The sequence below is a fragment of the Bombina bombina genome, chromosome 5 (genome assembly GCF_027579735.1).
Source record: "Bombina bombina isolate aBomBom1 chromosome 5, aBomBom1.pri, whole genome shotgun sequence".
NCBI classification, from domain to species: domain Eukaryota; kingdom Metazoa; phylum Chordata; class Amphibia; order Anura; family Bombinatoridae; genus Bombina; species Bombina bombina.
Window position 1 is genome coordinate 327,407,588 of NC_069503.1, and position 23,608 is coordinate 327,431,195.

The 23,608-nt window shown below is 38.2% G+C and overlaps 1 protein-coding gene across 1 annotated transcript in view; it reads right to left on the reverse strand.

Annotated features, from left to right (window-relative positions):
- The window catches only part of CRPPA (CDP-L-ribitol pyrophosphorylase A), an 818,587-nt gene extending 798,370 nt beyond the window's left edge, over positions 1 to 20,217 (reverse strand). Inside the window, exon 1 of the mRNA XM_053714116.1 lies at positions 20,024 to 20,217. Within this exon, the coding sequence (XP_053570091.1) occupies positions 20,024 to 20,175 (152 nt within the window). The 5' untranslated portion in view covers positions 20,176 to 20,217. The remainder of the gene's footprint in view (positions 1 to 20,023) is intronic.
- Positions 20,218 to 23,608: the final 3,391 nt, after the last annotated feature.

Genomic DNA, 23,608 nt, shown 5'->3' on the forward strand with positions numbered 1-23,608 from the left:
AACCAGCGTTAGAGGCTCCTAACGCTGGTTTTAGGCTACCTCCGGTATTTGGAGTCACTCAAAATAGGGTCTAACGCTCACTTTTCAGCCGAGACTTTTCCATACCGCAGATCCCCTTACGTAAATTGCGTATCCTATCTTTTCAATGGGATTTTTATAACTCAGGTATTTAGAGTCGTGTCTGAAGTGAGCGTTAGAACTCTAATGACAAAACTCCAGCCGCAGGAAAAAAGTCAGTAGTTAAGAGCTTTCTGGGCTAACGCCGGTTTATAAAGCTCTTAACTACTGTACTCTAAAGTACACTAACACCCATAAACTACCTATGTACCCCTAAACCGAGGTCCCCCCACATCGCCGCCACTCGATTAAATTTTTTTAACCCCTAATCTGCCGACCGCCACCTACGTTATACTTATGTACCCCTAATCTGCTGCCCCTAACACCGCCGACCCCTATATTATATTTATTAACCCCTAACCTGCCCCCCACAACGTCGCAGCCAGCTACCTACAATAATTAACCCCTAATCTGCCGACCGCAAAGCGCCGCCACCTACGTTATACTTATGTACCCCTAATCTGCTGCCCCTAACACCGCCGACCCCTATATTATATTTATTAACCCCTAACCTGCCCCCCACAACGTCGCAGCCAGCTACCTACAATAATTAACCCCTAATCTGCCGACCGCAAAGCGCCGCCACCTACGTTATACTTATGTACCCCTAATCTGCTGCCCCTAACACCGCCGACCCCTATATTATATTTATTAACCCCTAATCTGCCCCCCTCAACGTCGCCTCCACCTGCCTACACTTATTAACCCCTAATCTGCCGAGCAGACCGCACCGCTATTATTATAAAGTTCTTAACCCCTAATCCGCCTCACTAACCCTATAATAAATAGTATTAACCCCTAATCTGCCCTCCCTAACATCGCCGACACCTAACTTCAAACATTAACCCCTAATCTGCCGACTGGAGCTCACCGCTATTCTAATAAATGTATTAACCCCTAAAGCTAAGTCTAACCCTAACACTAACACCCCCCTAAATTAAATATAATTTAAATCTAACGAAATAAATTAACTCTTATTAAATAAATTATTCCTATTTAAAGCTAAATACTTACCTGTAAAATAAATCCTAATATAGCTACAATATAAATTATAATTATATTATAGCTATTTTAGGATTAATATTTATTTTACAGGTAACTTTGTATTTATTTTAACCAGGTACAATAGCTATTAAATAGTTAAGAACTATTTAATAGCTAAAATAGTTAAAATAATTACAAAATTACCTGTAAAATAAATCCTAACCTAAGTTACAATTAAACCTAACACTACACTATCAATAAATTAATTAAATAAAATACCTACAATTACCTACAATTAACCTAACACTACACTATCAATAAATTAATTAAATACAATTCCTACAAATAAATACAATTAAATAAACTAGCTAAAGTACAAAAAATAAAAAAGAACTAAGTTACAAAAAATAAAAAAATATTTACAAACATAAGAAAAATATTACAATTTTAAACTAATTACACCTACTCTAAGACCCCTAATAAAATAACAAAGCCCCCCAAAATAAAAAAATGCCCTACCCTATTCTAAATTACTAAAGTTCAAAGCTCTTTTACCTCTTTGCGGGGCATGCCCTAAGAAGTTCAGCTCTTTTGCCTGTAAAAAAAAAAAACATACAATACCCAAGCCCCCCAACATTACAACCCACCACCCACATACCCCTAATCTAACCCAAACCCCCCTTAAATAAACCTAACACTAAGCCCCTGAAGATCTTCCTACCTTGTCTTCACCTCACCGGGTTCACCGATCTGTCCAGAAGAGCTCCTCCGATGTCCTGATCCAAGCCCAAGCGGGGGGCTGAAGAGGTCCATGATCCGGCTGAAGTCTTCATCCAAGCGGGGCAGAAGAGGTCTTCCATCCGATTGAAGTCTTCATCCAAGCGGGATCTTCTATGGTCATCCATCCGGAGCGGAGCGGCAGGATCCTGAAGACCTCCGACGCGGAACATCCATCCTGGCCGACGACTGAACGACGAATGACGGTTCCTTTAAATGATGTCATCCAAGATGGCGTCCCTCAAATTCCGATTGGCTGATAGGATTCTATCAGCCAATCGGAATTAAGGTAGGAATATTCTGATTGGCTGATGGAGTCAGCCAATCAGAATCAAGTTCAATCCGATTGGCTGATCCGATCAGCCAATCAGATTGAGCTTGCATTCTATTGGCTGATCGGAACAGCCAATAGAATGCGAGCTCAATCCGATTGGCTGATTGGTAGGTTAATTGTAGGTAATTGTAGGTAGTTTATTTAATTAATTTATTGATAGTGTAGTGTTAGGTTAAATTGGAACTTAGGTTAGGATTTATTTTACAGGTAATTTTGTAATTATTTTAACTATTTTAGCTATTAAATAGTTCTTAACTATTTAATAGCTATTGTACCTGGTTAAAATAAATACAAAGTTACCTGTAAAATAAATATTAATCCTAAAATAGCTATAATATAATTATAATCTATATTGTAGCTATATTAGGATTTATTTTACAGGTAAGTATTTAGCTTTAAATAGGAATAATTTATTTAATAAGAGTTAATTAATTTCGTTAGATTTAAATTATATTTAACTTAGGGGGGTGTTAGTGTTAGGGTTAGCTTTAGGGGTTAATACATTTATTAGAATAGCGGTGAGCTCCAGTCGGCAGATTAGGGGTTAATGTTTGAAGTTAGGTGTCGGCGATGTTAGGGAGGGCAGATTAGGGGTTAATACTATTTATTATAGGGTTAGTGAGGCGGATTAGGGGTTAATAACTTTATAATAATAGCGGTGCGGTCCGGTCGGCAGATTAGGGGTTAATAAGTGTAGGCAGGCGGAGGCGACGTTGTGGGGGGCAGATTAGGGGTTAATAAATATAATATTGGGGTCGGCGATGTTAGGGCAGCAGATTAGGGGTACATAGGGATAATGTAAGTAGCGTCGGTTTACGGAGCGGCAGATTAGGGGTTAATAATAATATGCAGGGGTCAGCGATAGCGGGGGCGGCAGAATAGGGGTTAATAAGTGTAAGGTTAGGGGTGTTTAGACTCGGGGTACATGTTAGAGTGTTAGGTGCAGACGTAGGAAGTGTTTCCGCATAGCAAACAATGGGGCTGCGTTAGGAGCTGAATGCGGCTTTTTTGCAGGTGTTAGGTTTTTTTTCAGCTCAAACAGCTCCATTGTTTCCTATGGGGGAATCATGCACGAGCACGTTTTTGAGGCTGGCCGCTTGCGTAAGCAACTCTGGTATCGAGAGTTGAAGCTGCGTTAAATATGCTCTACGCTCCTTTTTTGGAGCCTAACGCAGCCTTTATGTGGACTCTCAATACCAGAGTTATTTTTATGGTGCGGCCAGAAAAAAGCCAGCGTTAGCTACGCGGGTCATTACCGACAAAACTCCAAATCTAGGCCTTAGTAAATTAATTTAATGATAGTGTAGTGTAATTGTAACTTAGGTTAGGGTTTATTTTACAGGTAAATTTGTACTTATTTTAACTAGGAAGTTATTAAATAGTTAATAACTATTTAATAACTATTGTACCTAGCTAAAATAAATACTAAGTTGCCTGTAAAATAAAAATAAATCCTAAAATAGCTACAATTTAATTATTAGTTATATTGTAGCTAGCTTAGGGTTTATTTTATAGGTAAGTATTTAGTTTTAAATAGGAATTATTTATTTAATTGTAGTAATTTTATTTAGATGTATTTAAATTATTATTTAAGTTAGGTGGGGTTAGGGTTAGACTTAGATTTAGGGGTTAATAACTTTATTATAGTGGCGGCGACGTTGGCGGCGGCAGATTAGGGGTTAATAAGTGTAGTTAGGTGGCGGCGACATTGGGGGCGGCAGAGTAGGGGTTAATAAATATAATGTAGGGTTCGGCGAAGTTGGGGGCAGCAGATTAGGGGTTCATAGGGATAATGTAGGTGGCGGCGGTGTCCGGAGGGGCAGATTAGGGGTTAATAATATAATGTAGGTGTCTGCGATGTCGAGGGCGGCAGATTAGGGGTTAATAAGTGCAATATTAGGGGTGTTTAGACTCGGGGTTCATGTTAGGGTGTTAGGTGTAGACATACATTTTTTTTCCCCATAGGAATCAATGGGGCTGCGTTAGAAGCTGAACGCTGCTTTTTTGCAGGTGTTAGGTTTTTTTTCAGCCGGCTCTCCCCCATTGATTCCTATGGGGAAATCATGCACGAGCACGTTTTGCCAGCTCACCGCTACCGTAAGCAACGCTGGTATTGAGGTGAGATGTGGAGCTAAATTTTGCTCTACGCTCACTTTTTTGCGGATAATGCCGGGTTTAAAAAAAAACGTAATACCCGCGTTGTCTTAAGGGAGCGGTGAGAAAAAACTGCTCGTTAGCAACGCACCCCTGTTACCGCAAAACTCGTAATCTCTGTGTATGTGTCTATATGTGTATTCACTAGCTCTGTTCAAACCCTTATTTATATCTACTAACTAGGAGAACTAACCCTGTGGTTTACCTACCCCATACCATAACTCTTACTATTCTCATAACGAGTTATAATGCCGCAGTTTACCTTCATTTTTTCTTTAGAGAGGCGCGATTCTCTGATATATTTTGCTTAACATACTCAAATTTTCACCTCCTCCCCCCACATAATAAACCTCCTATATCAGGAGGGTTAAATATGTGGTTTATCTAGCCTATACCGCACCCTAACTACTCTCTTTATAAGTACATCTTGCAATATAACATAATATTCTCTTTATAATCCCTGCCTAGTTTAGCAGGATTGTCTAACATTTGTTACAAGTTTAATCTTAGCTTTTCCACTCAACGCAACATATCCACATATCTCACCATATCACTTAAATATAGGAAATAATTCCTCATCTGTAGTGGTTTGACCTTTTTTAGGGTCCATGAGTGACCCCCTGTGCTATTGGAGGAAGTTACATCTGTTAAAAAGAGGTTCTAACTTTAATATGTACTATCTCATGTATGCTGTTCTCAATTTCTTTTCTTTGTTAAGATATTTTCACAATGTAACAATCAGCAATATGTCACTCCTAATATTTGATGTACATGACTATATTATTGTACTTGTTGAAAAACCTCCATAAAAATATATTTTTTTTAAAAAAACAGGCAAAAAAAATGCATTAAAAAGTACAGTTACCCTCATAACAACACAATATAATAAAAATATATTTCTAAAAAATATTGCACAAAAAAGTTAAGGGCTCAAAGATATGAGATCTAAGGTGTAGAAAAAACAGGCAGACAAAAGGACTTTAACATTGAGATACATACATATACATCTCTAAAGATGTATTGCTAGGTTTGTATATATAAACGTCTATATATGTGTACATATGTATTTATGTATTTATATGTGTATAGATTTATTTATATTTACAGACATATATACAGATATAAACACATACAAGTAGAAAAAACATGAAAATCAAAAATCATATTTATGCAATATTCATATTTAATTGTTATACGGTCTATTTACTGTAAATATATATATATATATATATATATAATCATGTATAGAAATAGGTAAGTATAGCTATATATTGTACCAAAATACCCTCAGATATATATAGAAATATGTAGTTATGAATAAATAGAACATATTCTTGTATGTGCAGAACATTAGAATGTGAAATATTCATATTTTCATGCTAGGTTAGCGCACATGAGAATATGCAATCAGGTTTGCGCGCAAGTTGGGTGTTATGTTTCTTGTCCACTTTTTTGCTCCATTGACTTCTATCAGTAGTTTTGCTTTAGCCGCCATGTTTATTTTCAGTTTGGATATTTATATTTTGCTTCCATTAAGAAGATTTGTGAAAATCCTTTCTTTACTTTATTGAGAAGTTTTAGTTTACAAATGGTGGCTCTTGTAATGGTTTGTAATGACTTAGAAAAGGAAGCCAAAATCTTCTAGGATAATACCATACAGTGAATTCTTATGTATTGGAATGGAAGTCAAAGATGTTCTGACTGATCTAAAGTTATAAGAACACACAGAGGCAAGCCAATTGCTATAGAATGACTATAAAGATTTATCTCCCTACTCTATATAAGACATCAATCATTCTGAATAGACAGGAGGCCAAAGTGTCAAGAGTGTCAAGTACTTCAGCTCAGTCCAACTCATACTTCAAAACATCAGAAAGTGTGAGGTGAAACTGGACACATTCCATGTAGAATTAAATGTAAATTTTCCAAATCCCTTTGTGGAATCTCAGAAGTAAAAGGATAGTAAAGGTCATCATCATATAAGGTTCTGAAGACTTTTATGTATTTAAAGGGACATTCAGATCAAAATTGAAATGCACATAGATGAATTACACTTTTGGATAGAAAAACATATTTACAGTAAACATATATCCCCGTTTTAGTGTTAGCATTTTTCTCTGCATGTAAATGTGAAGCATTGCCAGAAGCGGCAAGATCGCACTATTACCCCCTCCCTCTCTCCCTCCTGCTGGCTTCCTAAAATAGCACGGTCTCACCGCTGACAAAGACTGCGTTATAAAAAAAAAGCATCCTCCATAGAAAGACCAGTAAAGTACAGGGTAGGTCGCTGGTTATTACGGGGTTAAACGGGAAGTCTACTTGAACATTGTTATTGTTTAAAAAGATAGATAATCCCTGTATTACCCATTCCCCAGTTTGCATAACCAACATTGTTATATTAATATATTTTTTACCTCTATGATTACCTGTATCTAAGCCTCTGTAGCCTGCCCATTAGCTGTTTTTTTTACAATCTTGTTGCCATTTTAGCCAATCAGTGGGAGTGAACTCAGTTATATCTTTATGGCACCAATGAACTAACACTGTCTGGCTGTTGTGCAAGATTTAAAAAGCTAATAAAAAGCACTGAGATAAGGGGCAGTGTGCAAGTGCCTAGAAATAGTTTAACAGAGGTTATAAAGTATATTAATAAAACAATGTTGGTTATGCAAAGATGGGAAATGTGTAATAAAGGCATTATCTATCTTTTAAAACTATTTTTTTTTTTTTTAAATCAAGTAGACTGTCGCTTTAAGCTCTATGAAAAACTGCTTTGTTTAAAATGCTGGTGAGCACAGCATATTTAAAGATACATAATACTCAAATGCTAAGTAACTTGAAAGGGAAGCAGCATAACTGTAAAAAGATGACAAGAAAATATCACCACAACATTCCTTCACCTTACCAGAGTAAGTGCTTTGTGATCCAGAGCTGCATGGTGGAAAACAGAAGATCACAATTTGTTATGAAATCTTGTGAGATTTCTGTGAAATCTCATCGGATCACAGTAATGCAAACATCCTTAAACTTAGGAGGGAAATAATGTCAGTGCATTGCACATCAGATGCACGCTCCATTGCATGTCCTGGGACTAGCATCCTGATTGGATGCTTACAGTACCTTTACAATAAGATGTGCCTACTGAGGAAATGTTGAGGTAAAATATTTTCCTTTTTTACAAATATGTTCAGGTGAAGAAAAAAATAATATTAAAATTACCATCTCAAAGTGTTTAATGTCCCTTTAAAGCCTGCAATTAGGGCAGATCATCCTTGAACTGGATGAATAGAGGCATCTTCTGGGTTATATCAGGAGAACTAGCTCAGTTGTACTGTTAGATTCAGGAAAGGAGATGCTGACAGACTAGCTCACAACACAAGCTGCAAGAAAAATCTCTCTAATGGGAGGAAAGTCTGAAGCTGCAATGTTGACAACCATGCCAAGTGGAAAGAAGACACCTGACATTGGCAACATTAAGGCTGAAATATCACAGTGCTCAAGAAGTGTATAACTAATGCTGCTTACTTCAAATGAGTAATAAGCATAGTGCATAATCTCTAAAGCATTAGATCATTTGTTTTGCATTATTGCTTAGAATATACATGTGTGTTTAACCCATCAAATAAGGTTAATCAAACCTTCAGATGTGCAATGCACTACTAGTCTGAAGCTGTACAAGGCCAGGTGTGTCTGAGTGTTCCTTGGGTGGGGCTAAGGGAAAATCTGCAAATAGGTACATATGAGTGCCTCAGAGGGACAGCAGGACAGAGCTCATGATCAGGGAATGTAACTCTCAAACAGTTGGGAGGTCTGGTATAGTTACAAGTCACTGTATTTAGCTGAGGAACAGCACCGGCTTTGGAGCAGTGTGGCAATTGTGATATTTTAAAAAGGGATCGGGGTTGTGCGATCAAGTTTGCATGTGAAATTTTAAAACACTGAAATCAGTGTTTGAAGGCAGTCTCGCCGATAGGCGTTTTACTTGACATATCTGTGGTTGGCCATGCTTTTCTGATACTGTCGATATTTTAAAAGCAGCATCGCCACCTAAATTGATGGTGCAATGTAAATGATCTCTTTACACAGAATTGTACGGCAATACAGGGAGTGCAGAATTATTAGGCAAGTTGTATTTTTGAGGATTAATTTTATTATTGAACAACAACCATGTTCTCAATGAACCCAAAAAACTCATTAATATCAAAGCTGAATAGTTTTGGAAGTAGTTTTTAGTTTGTTTTTAGTTATAGCTAGTTTAGGGGGATATCTGTGTGTGCAGGTGACTATTACTGTGCATAATTATTAGGCAACTTAACAAAAAACAAATATATACCCATTTCAATTATTTATTTTTACCAGTGGAACCAATATAACATCTCAACATTCACAAATATACATTTCTGACATTCAAAAACAAAACAAAAACAAATCAGTGACCAATATAGCCACCTTTCTTTGCAAGGACACTCAAAAGCCTGCCATCCATGGATTCTGTCAGTGTTTTGATCTGTTCACCATCAACATTGCGGGCAGCAGCAACCACAGCCTCCCAGACACTGTTCAGAGAGGTGTACTGTTTTCCCTCCTTGTAAATCTCACATTTGATGATGGACCACAGGTTCTCAATGGGGTTCAGATCAGGTGAACAAGGAGGCCATGTCATTAGATTTTCTTCTTTTATACCCTTTCTTGCCAGCCACGCTGTGGAGTACTTTGACGCGTGTGATGGAGCATTGTCCTGCATGAAAATCATGTTTTTCTTGAAGGATGCAGACTTCTTCCTGTACCACTGCTTGAAGAAGGTGTCTTCCAGAAACTGGCAGTAGGACTGGGAGTTGAGCTTGACTCCATCCTCAACCCGAAAAGGCCCCACAAGCTCATCTTTGATGATACCAGCCCAAACCAGTACTCCACCTCCACCTTGCTGGCGTCTGAGTCGGACTGGAGCACTCTGCCCTTTACCAATCCAGCCACGGGCCCATCCATCTGGCCCATCAAGACTCACTCTCATTTCATCAGTCCATAAAACCTTAGAAAAATCAGTCTTGAGATATTTCTTGGCCCAGTCTTGACGTTTCAGCTTGTGTGTCTTGTTCAGTGGTGGTCGTCTTTCAGCCTTTCTTACCTTGGCCATGTCTCTGAATATTGCACACCTTGTGCTTTTGGGCACTCCAGTGATGTTGCAGCTCTGAAATATGGCCAAACTGGTGGCAAGTGGCATCTTGGCAGCTGCACACTTGACTTTTCTCAGTTCATGGGCAATTATTTTGCCCCTTGCTTTTTCCACACGCTTCTTGCGACCCTGTTGACTATTTTGAATGAAACGCTTGATTGTTCGATGATCACGCTTCAGAAGCTTTGCAATTTTAAGAGTGCTGCATCCCTCTGCAAGATATCTCACTATTTTTGACTTTTCTGAGCCTGTCAAGTCCTTCTTTTGACCCATTTTGCCAAAGGAAAGGAAGTTGCCTAATAATTATGCACACCTGATATAGGGTGTTGATGTCATTAGACCACACCCCTTCTCATTACAGAGATGCACATCACCTAATATGCTTAATTGGTAGAAGGCTTTCGAGCCTATACAGCTTGGAGTAAGACAACATGCATAAAGAGGATGATGTGGTCAAAATACTCATTTGCCTAATAATTCTGCACTCCCTGTACAATCTACATGTGTCAACAGAAACCCAACCCCTTTTGTTACAATAGTGAAACTATGATACCAATAATACAACTATAGGAGTTGGGGATTGTGGGTATGTAATACATGTATATGCAATGTTTAATTTATATGTATTTGAGTGTATTATAATGCTATAAGTATTTTGCTTTTGGCATGTTTTTTTGTTTTTTTAGGAAGATTTTATTTTTGTAATATTAATATTTCATAGAAGACAGCAGCCATTAGTTTTAGTTTTATTTATTGCCGATATAAGTTCTGAACGTGTTATAATTATAATATTTAGACCGCACTGTGACAAATATGTTATTAATATAGAACACAGTTGTTACTGTGGAGTCACAATAATATAAGTATAATGCGTTCAGAACAGTGAGAACTTATATCAGCAATAAATAAAATAGAAAGTCATGGCTACTGTCTTCTATGAAATATTAATATCACAAACATAAAATCTTCTTCTTAAAAAAAAAAAAACACACCACAAACGAAATACACAATTTTAAGTCACGTCAATAATTAAAATACATATTATAGCATTGTAACATAAAATACATATCAATAAAACATTGCATATGTATGTATAATATTCTCACATCCCCACCACTCCTAAAGGTTTAAAGTAAGTTGTTGTTTTTTGTTGTTGTTCTTTATTAACAATAGAGATTGCAGGCAAAACAAATATATAAGCGTTCCGTGGAAGCTTCCTGGGTGTTCCATGGGATTAACCTGTATTTAATGGAGAAACATTGCTGTGTGTTTCTCATTTTCTAAGTGTTGTCTTCCATGTTATACAGTGGGGCAAACCTTTGTGCAAGTTCTCCCACTTACGAAGATGAAAGAGGCCTGTAATTTTCATCATAGATAAACCGCAACTATGAGAGAGAAAATGTGGAAATAAATCCAGACAATCGCATTGTCTGATTTGGAAAGAATTTATTTGCATATTATGGTGGAAAATAAGTATTTGGTCACCTACAAACAAGCAAGATTTCTGGCTCTCACAGACCTGTATCTTCTTCTTTAAGAGGCTTCTCTGTCCTCCACTCATTACCTGTATTAATGGCACCTGTTTGAACTTGTTATCAGTATAAAAGACACCTGTCCACAACCTCAAACAGTCACACTCCAAACTCCACTATGGTGAAGACCAAAGAGCTGTCAAAGGACACCAGAAACAAAATTGTAGACCTGCACCAGGCTGGGAAGACTGAATCTGCAATAGGCAAGCAGCTTGGTGTGAAGAAATCAACTGTGGGAGCAATAATTAGAAAATAGAAGACATTCAAGACCACTGATAATCTCCCTCAATCTGGGGCTCCACGCAAGATCTCACCCCATGGGGTAAAAATGATCACAAGAACAGTGAGCAAACATCCCAGAACCCCACGGGGGGACCTAGTGAATGACCTGCAGAGAGCTGGGACCAACTTAACAAAGGCTACCATCAGTAACACACTACACCGCCAGGGACTCAGATCCTGCAGTGCCAGATGTGTCCCCCTGCTTAAGCCAGTACATGTCCGGGCCTATCTGAAGTATGCTAGAGAGCATTTGGATGATCCAGAAGCGGATTGGGAGAATGTCATATGGTCAGATGAAACCAAAGTAGAACTGTTTGGTAGAAACACAACTCCTCGTGTTTGGAGGAGAGAGAATGCTGAGTTGCAACCAAAGAACACCATACCTACTGTGAAGCATGGGGATGGCAACATCATGCTTTGGAGCTGTTTCTCTGCAAAGGGAACAGGACGACTGATCCGTGTACATGAAAGAATGAATGGGGCCATGTATCGTGAGATTTTGAGTGCAAACCTCCTTCCATCAGCAAGAGCATTGAAGATGAAACGTGACTGGGTCTTTCAGCATGACAATGATCCCAAACACACAACCCGGGCAACTAAGAAGTGGCTTTGTAAGAACCATTTCAAGGTCCTGGAGTGGTCTAGCCAGTCTCCAGATCTCAACCCCATAGAAAACCTTTGGAGGGAGTTGAAAGTCTGTGTTGCCCAGCAACAGCCCCAAAACATCACTGCTCTAGAGGAGATATGCAGGCAGGAATGGGCCAACATACCAGCAACAGTGTGCGACAACCTTGTGAAGACTTACAGAAAACGTTTGACCTCTGTCATTGCCAACAAAGGATATATAACAAAGTATTGAGATAACCTTTTGATATTGACCAAATACTTATTTTCCACCATAATTTGCAAATAAATTCTTTCCAAATCAGACAATGTGATTGTCTGGATTTGTTTCCACATTTTATCTCTCATAGTTGAGGTATACCTATGATGAAAATTACAGGCCTCTCTCATCTTCTTAAGTGGGAGAACTTGCACAATTGGTGGCTGACTAAATACTTTTTAGCCCCACTGTATACAACTTTCAGCCATTTTAGTTTTGACTGCTTTCAGTGGCAAGATTTTCCATTGTGAGAAATCTAGTGAATGTAGAGTGAAACTTAATTTACATATGTATTGTTGGGAGTGTTACTACACAGAAACCATTTTATGTTTTAGTGAACATACAGTCTATGTTGTGTAAACATAATTTAAATATAGCCCCCGTGCGCCGATATCGGAGATAAGTGACCATGTTATCGGGCTTTTGCTGAAACTGCAAATTCTATTATTTCCTATGTGAGACACATTGCATTTCATCCGAACAGAGAGGGTCAGAGAACTTTCTTTGAATATATCGCTGGACCCACGAATTGCAAGACTGGCAAGGTCTAAAAGGCAATTTTTGTGTGGGTCTGATGATGCTGTCATCATCAGGGCCAATGTGTTTAACCCTTTTGCAGCTGTTTAATAGTTCAATGAAAAAATTTACCAATTCAAACATTTTCTTATTGCAGCTTTATGCCCCTTTAAGTATTATATTTTGTTACGTACTGGCTGTTTGGGGGTTAAATCAATACACTGTGTTGGCAACAAGCTTTATGGGTTTAAATAATTTCTGTGTGTGGAATAATATCTATATAGGGTTAAATCACCAAACTGTGTGGGATACTGGATATCTGTGGGGCTTAACTGCCATAATAATGCAATACTAAATGCTGTAAATTATAGCATTTTATTATTGCATGGATACATACTGGTAACTAAGCATTTTAACCCACACAAAGGGATTAAACACAGTTAATCTGTACACCAGGATCTCTCATGAGCAAGTTATATACAGCAAAACCTCAGATGAAAGGATGTGACTATATTTCTTATTTTCTATGTATATGATTAATTTCTGTCAAAAATAGGATATTATGATACAGTGCATCTTGCTAAAGCATTGCACATTTAAACTATGCATTTTCACTCAGGTTAATCAAATTTGTAAAAACAGGTCACCAGCCTGTGTGTGAAAATTTCACTATGACATTTCATGAAAAAATTGGTCACACCTAGTGACCTAGTCAGGGGTCAAGTCCTACAAAAAAAAGTGTGGGAACTCACCAAGACTTCCACCCCCTCTCACAATTATTATTATTTAAAAAAAAAAAAAAAAAAATATATATATATATATATATATATATATATATATATATATATATATACATACATACATACACACACACTGTATTTATATGTATATAATCTATACACTGGCTAATGAAAGCAAATCCAATGAACGGTTGAATGGTTGCCTTTGGGCCTGAGGATCCTCCTTTGTCACAGAGTCTCACCCACTTAAGGTGCATTAGCCCTATTTCTGCTGAGGGGAGCTAAATAACCCCAGAGCAAGCCAAGCAGAAATGTAAGCACCATGTGTTACACACATTGGGCTAGATTACGAGTTTTGGGTTATCATTGAAAAAGCAGTGTTATTGGTTATAACTCTGCTTTTTCACTACCGCTGCTATTATGAGTCTTTCAGGTTTAGGTGTCCCGTACACTTTTTTGGCCATAACGCAAATCAACTTACGCAAATTGCGTAAAGTCTTTTTTCAATGGGACTTTCATAGCGCCGATATTACAAGCTTTTGCTAGGAGGTCAAAAAGTGAGCGGTACAGCCTATACCGTCAAGATTCGTAACGCCATCTAAAGACAGTAGTAACATAAAACTCATAACTAAAGTGCTAAAAAGTACACAAACACCCATAAACTACCTATTAACCCCTAAACCGAGGCCCCCCGCTTCGCAAACACTCAAATAAAAATATTAGCCCCTAATCTGCCGCTCCGGACATCGCCGCTACTATAATAAACATATTAACCCCTAAACCACCGTACTCCTGAATCGCAAACACTAGTTAAATATTATTAACCCCTAATCTGCCACCCCTAATGTCGCCGCCACTATACTAAATTTATTAACCCCTAAACCTAAGTCTAACCCTAACACCCACTAATTTAAATATAATTAAAATAAATCTAAAGAAAACCTACTATTAACTAAATAATTCCTATTTAAAACTAAATACTTACCTGTAGAATAAACCCTAAACTAGCTACAATATAACTAATAGTTACATTGTATCTATCTTAGGGTTTATTTTTATTTCAAGGCAAGTTTGTATTTATTTTAACTAGGTAGAATAGTTACTAAATAGTTATTAACTATTTACTAACTACCTAGCTAAAATAAATACAAATTTACCTGTAAAAAAAAAAACCTCACCAGAGTTACAATAAAACCTAACCTTACACTACAATTAAATAAATTACCTAAATTACAAAGAAATCCGCTCTTTTATCTGTAAAAAAAAATACAAACAACCTCCCAACAGTAAAACCCACCCCTCAACCAACCAACCCCCCAAATAAAAACCTAACTAAAAAAACCTAAGCTCCCCATTGCCCTGAAAAGGGCATTTGGAAGGGCATTGCCCTTAAAAGGGCATTTAGCTCTTTTTCAATTGCCCAACCCCTAACCTAAAAATAAAACCCACCTAATAAACCCTTAAAAAAAACTAACACTAAACCCCTGTTCCAATCAGCCAATAGAATGCAAGCTTAATCCTATTGGCTGATTGCATCAGTCAATAGGATTTTTTCACCTTTAATTCCGATTAACTGATAGAATTCTATCAGCCAATCGGAATTCAAGGGACAGCATCTTGGATGACGTCACTTAAAGGAACCTTCATTCGTCAGTGGTCGGAAGAAGAGGATGTTCCACGCCGGATATCTTGTAGATGGAGCCGCTCCGTGCCGGATGGATGAAGATAGAAGATGCCGTCTGGATGAAGACTTCTGCCAGCTTGGATGAAGACTTCTCCCGGCTTCCTTGAGAATGGTTGTCCGGTCTTCAAAACTGTAAGTGGATCTTATGGGGGTAAGTGTTAGTTTTTTTTAAGGGTTTATTGGGTGGGTTTTATTTTTAGATTAGGGGTTTGGGCAATTGAAAAAGAGATAAATGCCCTTTTAAGTGCAATGCCCATCAAAAAGCCCTTTTCAGGGCAATGGGGAGCTGAGATATTTTTAGATTAGGTTTTTATTTGGGGGGTTGGTTGTGTGGGTGGTGGGTTTTACTGTTGGGGGTTGTTTGTATTTTTTTTTACAGGTAAAAGAGCTGATTTATTTGGGTCAATGCCCCGCAAAAGGCCCTTTTAAGGGCTATTGGTAGTTTAGTTTAGGCCAGGATTTTTTTTTATTTTGGGGAGGCTTTTTTTATTTTGATAGGGCTATTAGATTAGGTGTAATTAGTTTAAATATCTGATAATGTCTTTTTTATTTTGTGTAATTTGGTGTTCGTTTTTTTGTAATTTATGTAATTGTATTTAATTTAGGAAATTTATTTAATTGTAGTGTAAGGTTAGGTGTTCGTGTAACTCAGGTTAGGTTTTATTTTACAGGTAAATTTGTATTTATTTTAGCTAGGTAGTTATTAAATAGTTAATAACTATTTAGTAACTATTCTACCTAGTTAAAATAAATACAAACTTGCCTGTGAAATAAAAATAGACCCTAAGCTACATACAATGTAACTATTAGTTATATTGTAGCTAGTTTAGGGTTTATTTTATAGGTAAAGTATTTAGTTTTAAATAGGAATTATTTAGTTATTAATAGTAGGTTTTCTTTAGATTTTAATTATATTTAAGTTATTGGGTGTTAGGGTTAGGGTTAGACTTAGGTTTAGGAGTTAATAAATTTAGTATAGTGGCGGCGACGTTCGGGGCGGCAGATTAGGGGTTAATAAGTATAATGTAGGTGTCGGCGATGTTGGGGGCGGCAGATTAGGGGTTAATAAGTGTAAGATTAGGGGTGTTTAGACTCGGGGTTCATGTTAGGGTGCTAGGTGTAAACATAAATTTTCTTTCCCCATAGGAATCAATGGGGCTGTGTTACGGAGCTTTACGCTGCTTTTTTCTCAGCCGGCTCTCCCCATTGATGTCTATGGGGAAATTGTGCACGAGCACGTAAAAACAGCTCACCGCTGCTTTCAGCACCGCTGGTATTGGAGTGCGGTATGGAGCACAGTTTTGCTCTATGCTCACTTCTTGCCTGTTAACGCCAGGTTTATAAAAACCTGTAATGCCAGCGCTGTAGGGAAGTGAGCGGTGACAATAATGCAAAACTCGTAATCTAGACAATTGCGAGGTAATCTCACTGCAGGACCGCTGAAAGGTTTGCATTTAGTGTATTGTAAAAAGTGTTACTGCCCATTACTAGAGGATCTCACTAGAGGGCTAACCAGACTGTGCTCTAGCTCCTTTCACCAGCAGCAGCAGTGTTTACTGAAGCATTTCTGTTCTCTGTCCAGAGGGAACTTAGTTCCTCCTGCAAAAACAGTGCAGGAACTCTTTTCCCATGCATTCCCACCCAACTTGACCCCTGGACCTACTACTTACAGACTTAAGGGGCTGATGTCCAATTTATATTTGATTTACAAGTGTATTTTGGCCTAGGTAGCCAAATATAATTGTGCTTAGGACAGCAAATGGAGAGGGGAGAATATTGAGGGGGGGGGGGGGGGCAGCTACACTACAGAATTTTTTTAATTTATATAAATAAATTGTATGTTTATGGCAAACTGGTTACTGGCAGACAGCTGCCAGTACCCAAGATGGAGCACAATAAGATAGAGGGGGAGGGTTAGAGAGCTGTTTGGGAGGGGGGTCAGGGAGGTTGGGGGCTATGAGGGGATCCAACACAGCAGAATTATATTTTTTAAAACAAAAAAAAAACTTTTATTTTAGTACTAGCAGACTTTCTGCCAGTACTTAAGATGGTGGGGACAATTGAGGGGTGGGGGAGGGAAGAGAGCTGTTCGGGAGAGATTGGGGTGTGATGTGTCAGGTGGGAGGCTGATCTCTACACTAAAACTAAAATTAACCCTGCAAGCTCCCTAATTAACCCCTTCACTGCTAAACATAATACACATGTGATGCACAGCGGCATTAAAGGACCATAATACCCAAATGTTTAAATACTTGAAAGTGATGCAGCATAGCTGTAACAAGCTGACTAGAAAATATCACCTGAACATCTCTATGTAAAAAAGAAAGATATTTTACCTCAAAAGTTTCTCAGTAGCCACATCCCATTGTAAAGGACTTCTAAGCAGCATATCAGTATGTCTGTTCCGGGACAGCCGAAGGGTTGAGCCTTGTGCACTCTCATGTTATTTCCCTATTCAGTGTAAGGAAGTTTACAATGAAATCTCATGAGAGTTAAGTTAAATCTCATGAGATCACAGTAAAAGAGTTCATGACCTCAGCACTACTGATGCCGATTGGCTGCTGTTCATTTCTTCATTTATTTATTTTTTACCTGCAGCTGAGCTGCAGCTGAGTATAACTTTTTACACAGAACTTACTCTGCTGAGCTGAAGAAATTGGGAGGTAAATTATCTTACTTTTTTACATAGAGATGCTCAGGTGATATTTTCCTGTCAGCTTTTTACAGTTATACTGCATCAGTTTCAAGTGATTTAGCATATAAGTATTATGTCCCTTTAAGCGACCTTCTAATTACCAAAAAGCAACGCCAAAGCCATATATGTCTGCTATTTCTGAACAAAGGGGATGCCAGAGAAGCATTTACAACCATTTGTGCCATAATTGCACAAGCTATTTGTAAATAATTTCAGTGAGAAACCTAAAATTGTGAAAAATTTAACATTTTTTTTTATTTGATCGCATTTGGCGGTGAAATGGTGGCATGAAATATACCAAAATTGGCCTAGAATAATACTTTGGGTTTTCTACTACACTAAAGCTAAAATTAACCCTACAAGCTCCCTAAATGCTCCCTAGTTAACCCCTTCATTGTTGGGCATAATACACGTGTGGTGCGCAGCGGCATTTAATGGCCTTCTAACTACCAAAAAGCAACGCCAAAGCCATGTAAGTCTGCGATTTCTGAACAAAGGGGATCCCAGAGAAGCATTTACAACCATTTGTGCCATAATTGCACAAGCTGTTTGTAAATAATTTCAGTGAGAAACCTAAAGTTTGTGAAAAAATTTGTGAAAAGGTGAACGATTTTTTTTATTTGATCGCATTTGGCGGTGTAATGGTGGCATGAAATATACCAAAATGGGCCTAGATCAATACTTTGGGTTGTCTGCTAAACAAATATACACATGTCAAGGGATATTCAGGGATTCCTGACAAATATCAGTGTCCCAACGTAACTATCGCTAATTTTGAAAAAAAAGTGGTTTGGAAATAGAGTGCTACTTGTATTTATGACCCTATAACTTGCACAAAAAGCAAAGAACATGTAAACATTGGGTATTTCTAAACTCAGGACAAAATTTCGAAACAATTTAGCATGGGTATTTTTTGGTGGTTGTAGATGTGTAAGAGATTTTGAGGTCAAAGTTAGAAAAAGTGTGGTTTTTCTCCATGTTTTCCCTCATATTTTATATATTTTTTTTATAGTAAATGATAAGATATGATGAAAATAATGGTATATTTAGAAAGTCCATTTAATGGCGAGAAAAAATAGTATATAATATGTGTGGGTACAGTAAATGAGTAAGAGGAAAATTACAGCAAAACACAAACACTGCAAAAATGTGCCTTAAGCCTTGGTCCCAAACGGTCAGAAAATGGAAAAGTAAACCCATTTTTTTTTTTCTTTCATGATTCTAATAGAGCATGAGATTTTAAGCACCTTTCTAATTTACTCCTTTTATCAATTTTTCTTTGTTCTCATGCTAGCTTGATTTGAAAAATCAGTACTGCAAGCTTTAGAGCGGGACCATTTTTTGTTCAGCACCTGGTTAGCACTTGGTGATTTGTGGCTAAATGTAGCAAACCAATCAGCAAGCTCTACCAAGGTGCTGAACTAAAAACGGGCCGGCTCCTAACCTTTTATTACTGCATTTTCAAATCAAGATAGCATAAGAACAAAGAAAAAATGATAATAGGAGTAAATTAGAAAGTTGCTTAAAATTGCACGCTCAATCTGAATCATGAAAGAAAAAATGTGGGATTAGTATCCCTTTAAGGACTTAAAATATACATTGGGCATTGTGTAGTATGGAGGACAGCTAGCAGCCCTAACTGTTGGGAGGGGGTAACAATCTCCCATTGCCTAGGGCAGCATAAAACTAAATATACTGTATTTATTACTAAGAACCAAAAATGAGTTGCAATGATATTCTTTGTTACTTTCTACATTATAATTTCATTCGTTTAAGGAGTAAGTTGAGGCTGCTAATGTGACATTGTACAAACATTAAAGAGGCATTGCAAAATAGGATGCTGTGGATGAGTGTGATAAATTAGGTGAGAGCCCACAGTGAGTAGAACTCAAATATGAACTAACAAACTCAGGCGTGTAAGAAAAATAAAACAGTAGGCGGGATTGGCAAAATAGTCTGTATAATACCGAGAAAATGATCAATTGCATGTCTGTCAAAGAGGGCGGCAACACACTGCTCTCTCCAGCAGCCAGGATGTGAACCTGTTCAGACTGAGGTTATGCAGCTTTGTATATTCAGCTCGCTCAGAGGGTTTTCCCAGCAGAGTATAAATATACAGTAAGCAGAATCCCGTTGCTGACGGCGTCTTTACCTCTCAAAGGCTTCTAGCGTGAGACTGATTAGGGGTCTCCCCAGTACGGTGCAGAATTGTTTTGGGGTGGAGCCGCCGAGCCTCTCCCCGCAGCCGCCAGCTGGAAGTACAGCGGCCGCTTGCAGCCCGGGTTTCTCCGGTGCATTTTCCATCTTGTGGCCTAGGATGCGACTTGCTACAACAGCACTGTAAATACAGACCCCGGGTCTGCCCACGTACGCCCACACGCGGGGGTTGTAATCCAGTGCTAGGCCTCGCTGCTGCAGACGCCAGTAACAGGCAACATAAAAATTTCAGGTCCTGCTTACTGTCTGAGAATGTGTTTTATCGCTCATATATTGTGTACAAGCTTCTATTCTGTAAGGTTTAAATAGTGAATTATTTTACAGGCCCACACCGAGGGTACTTTGTAAATATATACATTTTACACTGATTTATTTTTTAACAATGACGGGGCTGAATACATGTGATGGGCATGACAAGGGCCAACAAATTTCCCCTTATATATGCAAAGCTTCACTTTGGATACAATGTTTTTAAATAGTTCACAGCTAAACTGCAATGTAAAGTGCACCTATAGTACTAAATGAAGCATAAAACTTGACAGCCCTTTAATTCAGATTGTCTCCCCTCTAATGATAAACCAACAAATACTACACACGATTACAGGGTTGTTTACATACATATTTGTGCATATTAAAATGGGTACATCTGATTATATACAGTATTTAGCATTGTTTGCATGCAACCCCAATGCAGTTATATTTAGGCAAATATATGTGGTAGCAGCACGTAAACTCCAACTGTAACACGTGTCATTTATTTCTGTGATTAACCCCTTAATGACCACAGCACTTTTCCATTTTCTGTCCGTTTGGGACCAAGGCTATTTTTACATTTTTGCGGCATTTGTGTTTAGCTGTAATTTTCCACTTACTCATTTACTCTACCCACACATATTATATACAGTTTTTCTCGCCATTAAATAGACTTTCTAAAGATACCATTATTTTCATCATATCTTATAATTTACTATAAAAATTTTTATAAAATATGAGGGAAAAATGGAAAAAAACACACCTTTTCTAACTTTGACCCCCAAAATCTGTTACACATCTACAACCACCAAAAAACACCCATGCTAAATAGTTTCTAAATTTTGTCCTGAGTTTAGAAATACCCAATGTTTACATGTTCTTTGCTTTTTTTTGCAAGTTATAGGGCCATAAATACAAGTAGCACTTTGCTATTTCCAAACCACTTTTTTTTCAAAATTAGCGCTAGTTATGTTGGGACACTGATATCTTTCAGGAATCCCTGAATATCCATTGACATGTATATATTTTTTTTTAGAAGACATCCCAAAGTATTGATCTAGGCTCATTTTGGTATATTTCATGCCACCATTTCACCGCCAAATGCGATCAAATAAAAAAAATTGTTCACTTTCTCACAAATTTTTTCACAAACTTTAGGTTTCTCACTGAAATTTATTTACAAACAACTTATGCAATTATGAAATAAATGGTTGTAAATGCTTTTCTTGGATCCCCTTTGTTCATAAATAGCAGAGATATATGGCTTTGGCTTTACTTTTTGGTAATTAGAAGACTGCTAAATGCCACTGCGCACCACACGTGTATTATGCCCAGCAGTGAAGGGGTTAATTAGGGAGCATGTAGGGAGCTTTTAGGGTTAATTTTAGTGTAGTGTAGTGTAGTAGAGAACCCCAAGTATTGATCTAGGCCCATTTTGGTATATTTCATGCCACCATTTCACCGCCAAATGCGATCAAATAAAAAAAAACTTTAATTTTTTCACAATTTTAGGTTTCTCACTGAAATTATTTACAAACAACTTGTGCAATTATGGCACAAATGGTTGTAAATGCTTCTCTGGGATTCCCTTTGTTCAGAAATAGCAGACATATATGACTTTGGCGTTGCTTTTTGGTAATTAGAAGGCCGCTAAATGCTGCTGCGCATCACACATGTATTATGGCTAGCAGTGAAGGGGTTAATTAGGTAGTTTGTAGGGAGCTTGCAGGGTTAATTTTAGCTTTAGAGTAGAGATCAGCCTCCCACCTGACACATCACACCCCCTGATCCCTCCCAAACAGCTTCCTTCCCTCCCCCACCCCACAATTGTCCCTGCCATCTTAAGTACTGGCAGAAAGTCTGCCAGTACTAAAATAAAAGATATTTTTTTTTCCTTTTCTTTTTTTTTTTTTGGGCATATTTACATATGCTGCTTTGTAGAATCTCCCCATAGCCCCCAACCTCCCTGATCCCCCCCAAACAGCTCTCTAACCCTCCCCCTCTGCCTTACTGGGGGCCATCTTGGGTACTGGCAGCTGTCTGCCAGTACCCAGTTTGCAGAAAAAAAATGTTGTTTTTTTTTTTTTCACCGTTTTTTTTTTCTGTAGTGTAGCTTCCCTCCCTCCACAGAGCACCCAACACCTGCTGATGACCGTTAATTTTTACTTTTCTTAACATTTGCCTAAATTGCCTTATATTATTTTCTGTAGAGTAGCGGTTCCCACCCGCTCCCTCCCCGTGCACGCGCCCGCCTCCCATTGCACGTGCGCGTGTCCGGGCATCCCTGCCCATGATCCCGCCCCCCTCCACATCATCTGGGCCATGGATGGCCGCCACCCGCCTCCCACACACGCTCCCACCCACCAACGATGGAAGCCATAGATATCCGGTGCAGAGAGGGCCACAGAGTGGCCCTCTCTGCATCGGATGGCTACTAAGTGTTATTGCAGGATGCCTCGATATCGAGGTATCACTGCAATAACCGGAAAGCAGCTGGAAGCGAGCAGGATCGCTTCCAGCTGCTTTCCACACCGAGGACGTGCAGGGTACGTCCTTGGTCGTTAAGGGTATTTTTTTTAGAGGACGTGCCCTGCACGTCCTCGGTCGTTAAGGGGTTAATATTGGGGGGGGGGAAAGAACAGGGAAAATATTTATAGGTTAATTTTATAGCAGTTAACTGAAGCAAGGTTTTTATAATCAGGGCCGGTGCTAGACTATTTCACGCTCTAGGCAAGACCTGCTACTTGTGCCCCCATCCAAAAATCCTCCCCTGCATATGAAATGACCCAATTTACAAACAGAAGCAGTCTGAAGTCTGTATATATCAGTATACATCTGAAACGTTGGGGCTTGGTTAGGAGTCTTAAAATCAGCACAATGTTATTTAAAATTAAGCAAAACTATACATTTTTACAAAAACACACCCAGATGGGCTATATATAAATGGATCATCTACAAAACATGTATGCAAAGAAAAATCTAGTGTACCAATGTCCCTTTAACATAATGATTATTCATGTGAAGTAAATAAATATTTGTATACATGGTTTTGTTCAGGGTTTTCAAAGTCTTGCTGTATAAATTTATTAATAAGGGGCTAGCTTGTATTGGACAATAACAAGCTACATACTGTACATGAAGAGGCAAATATAAAGAGAGGGATCTATACATAACCTTATATATAAGCCACCATTGCCTGCCTAATTACAATTACAGGCCAGTCAATACACATTGTCACCCTCTCTATAAAACAAACCCATGCACTTAC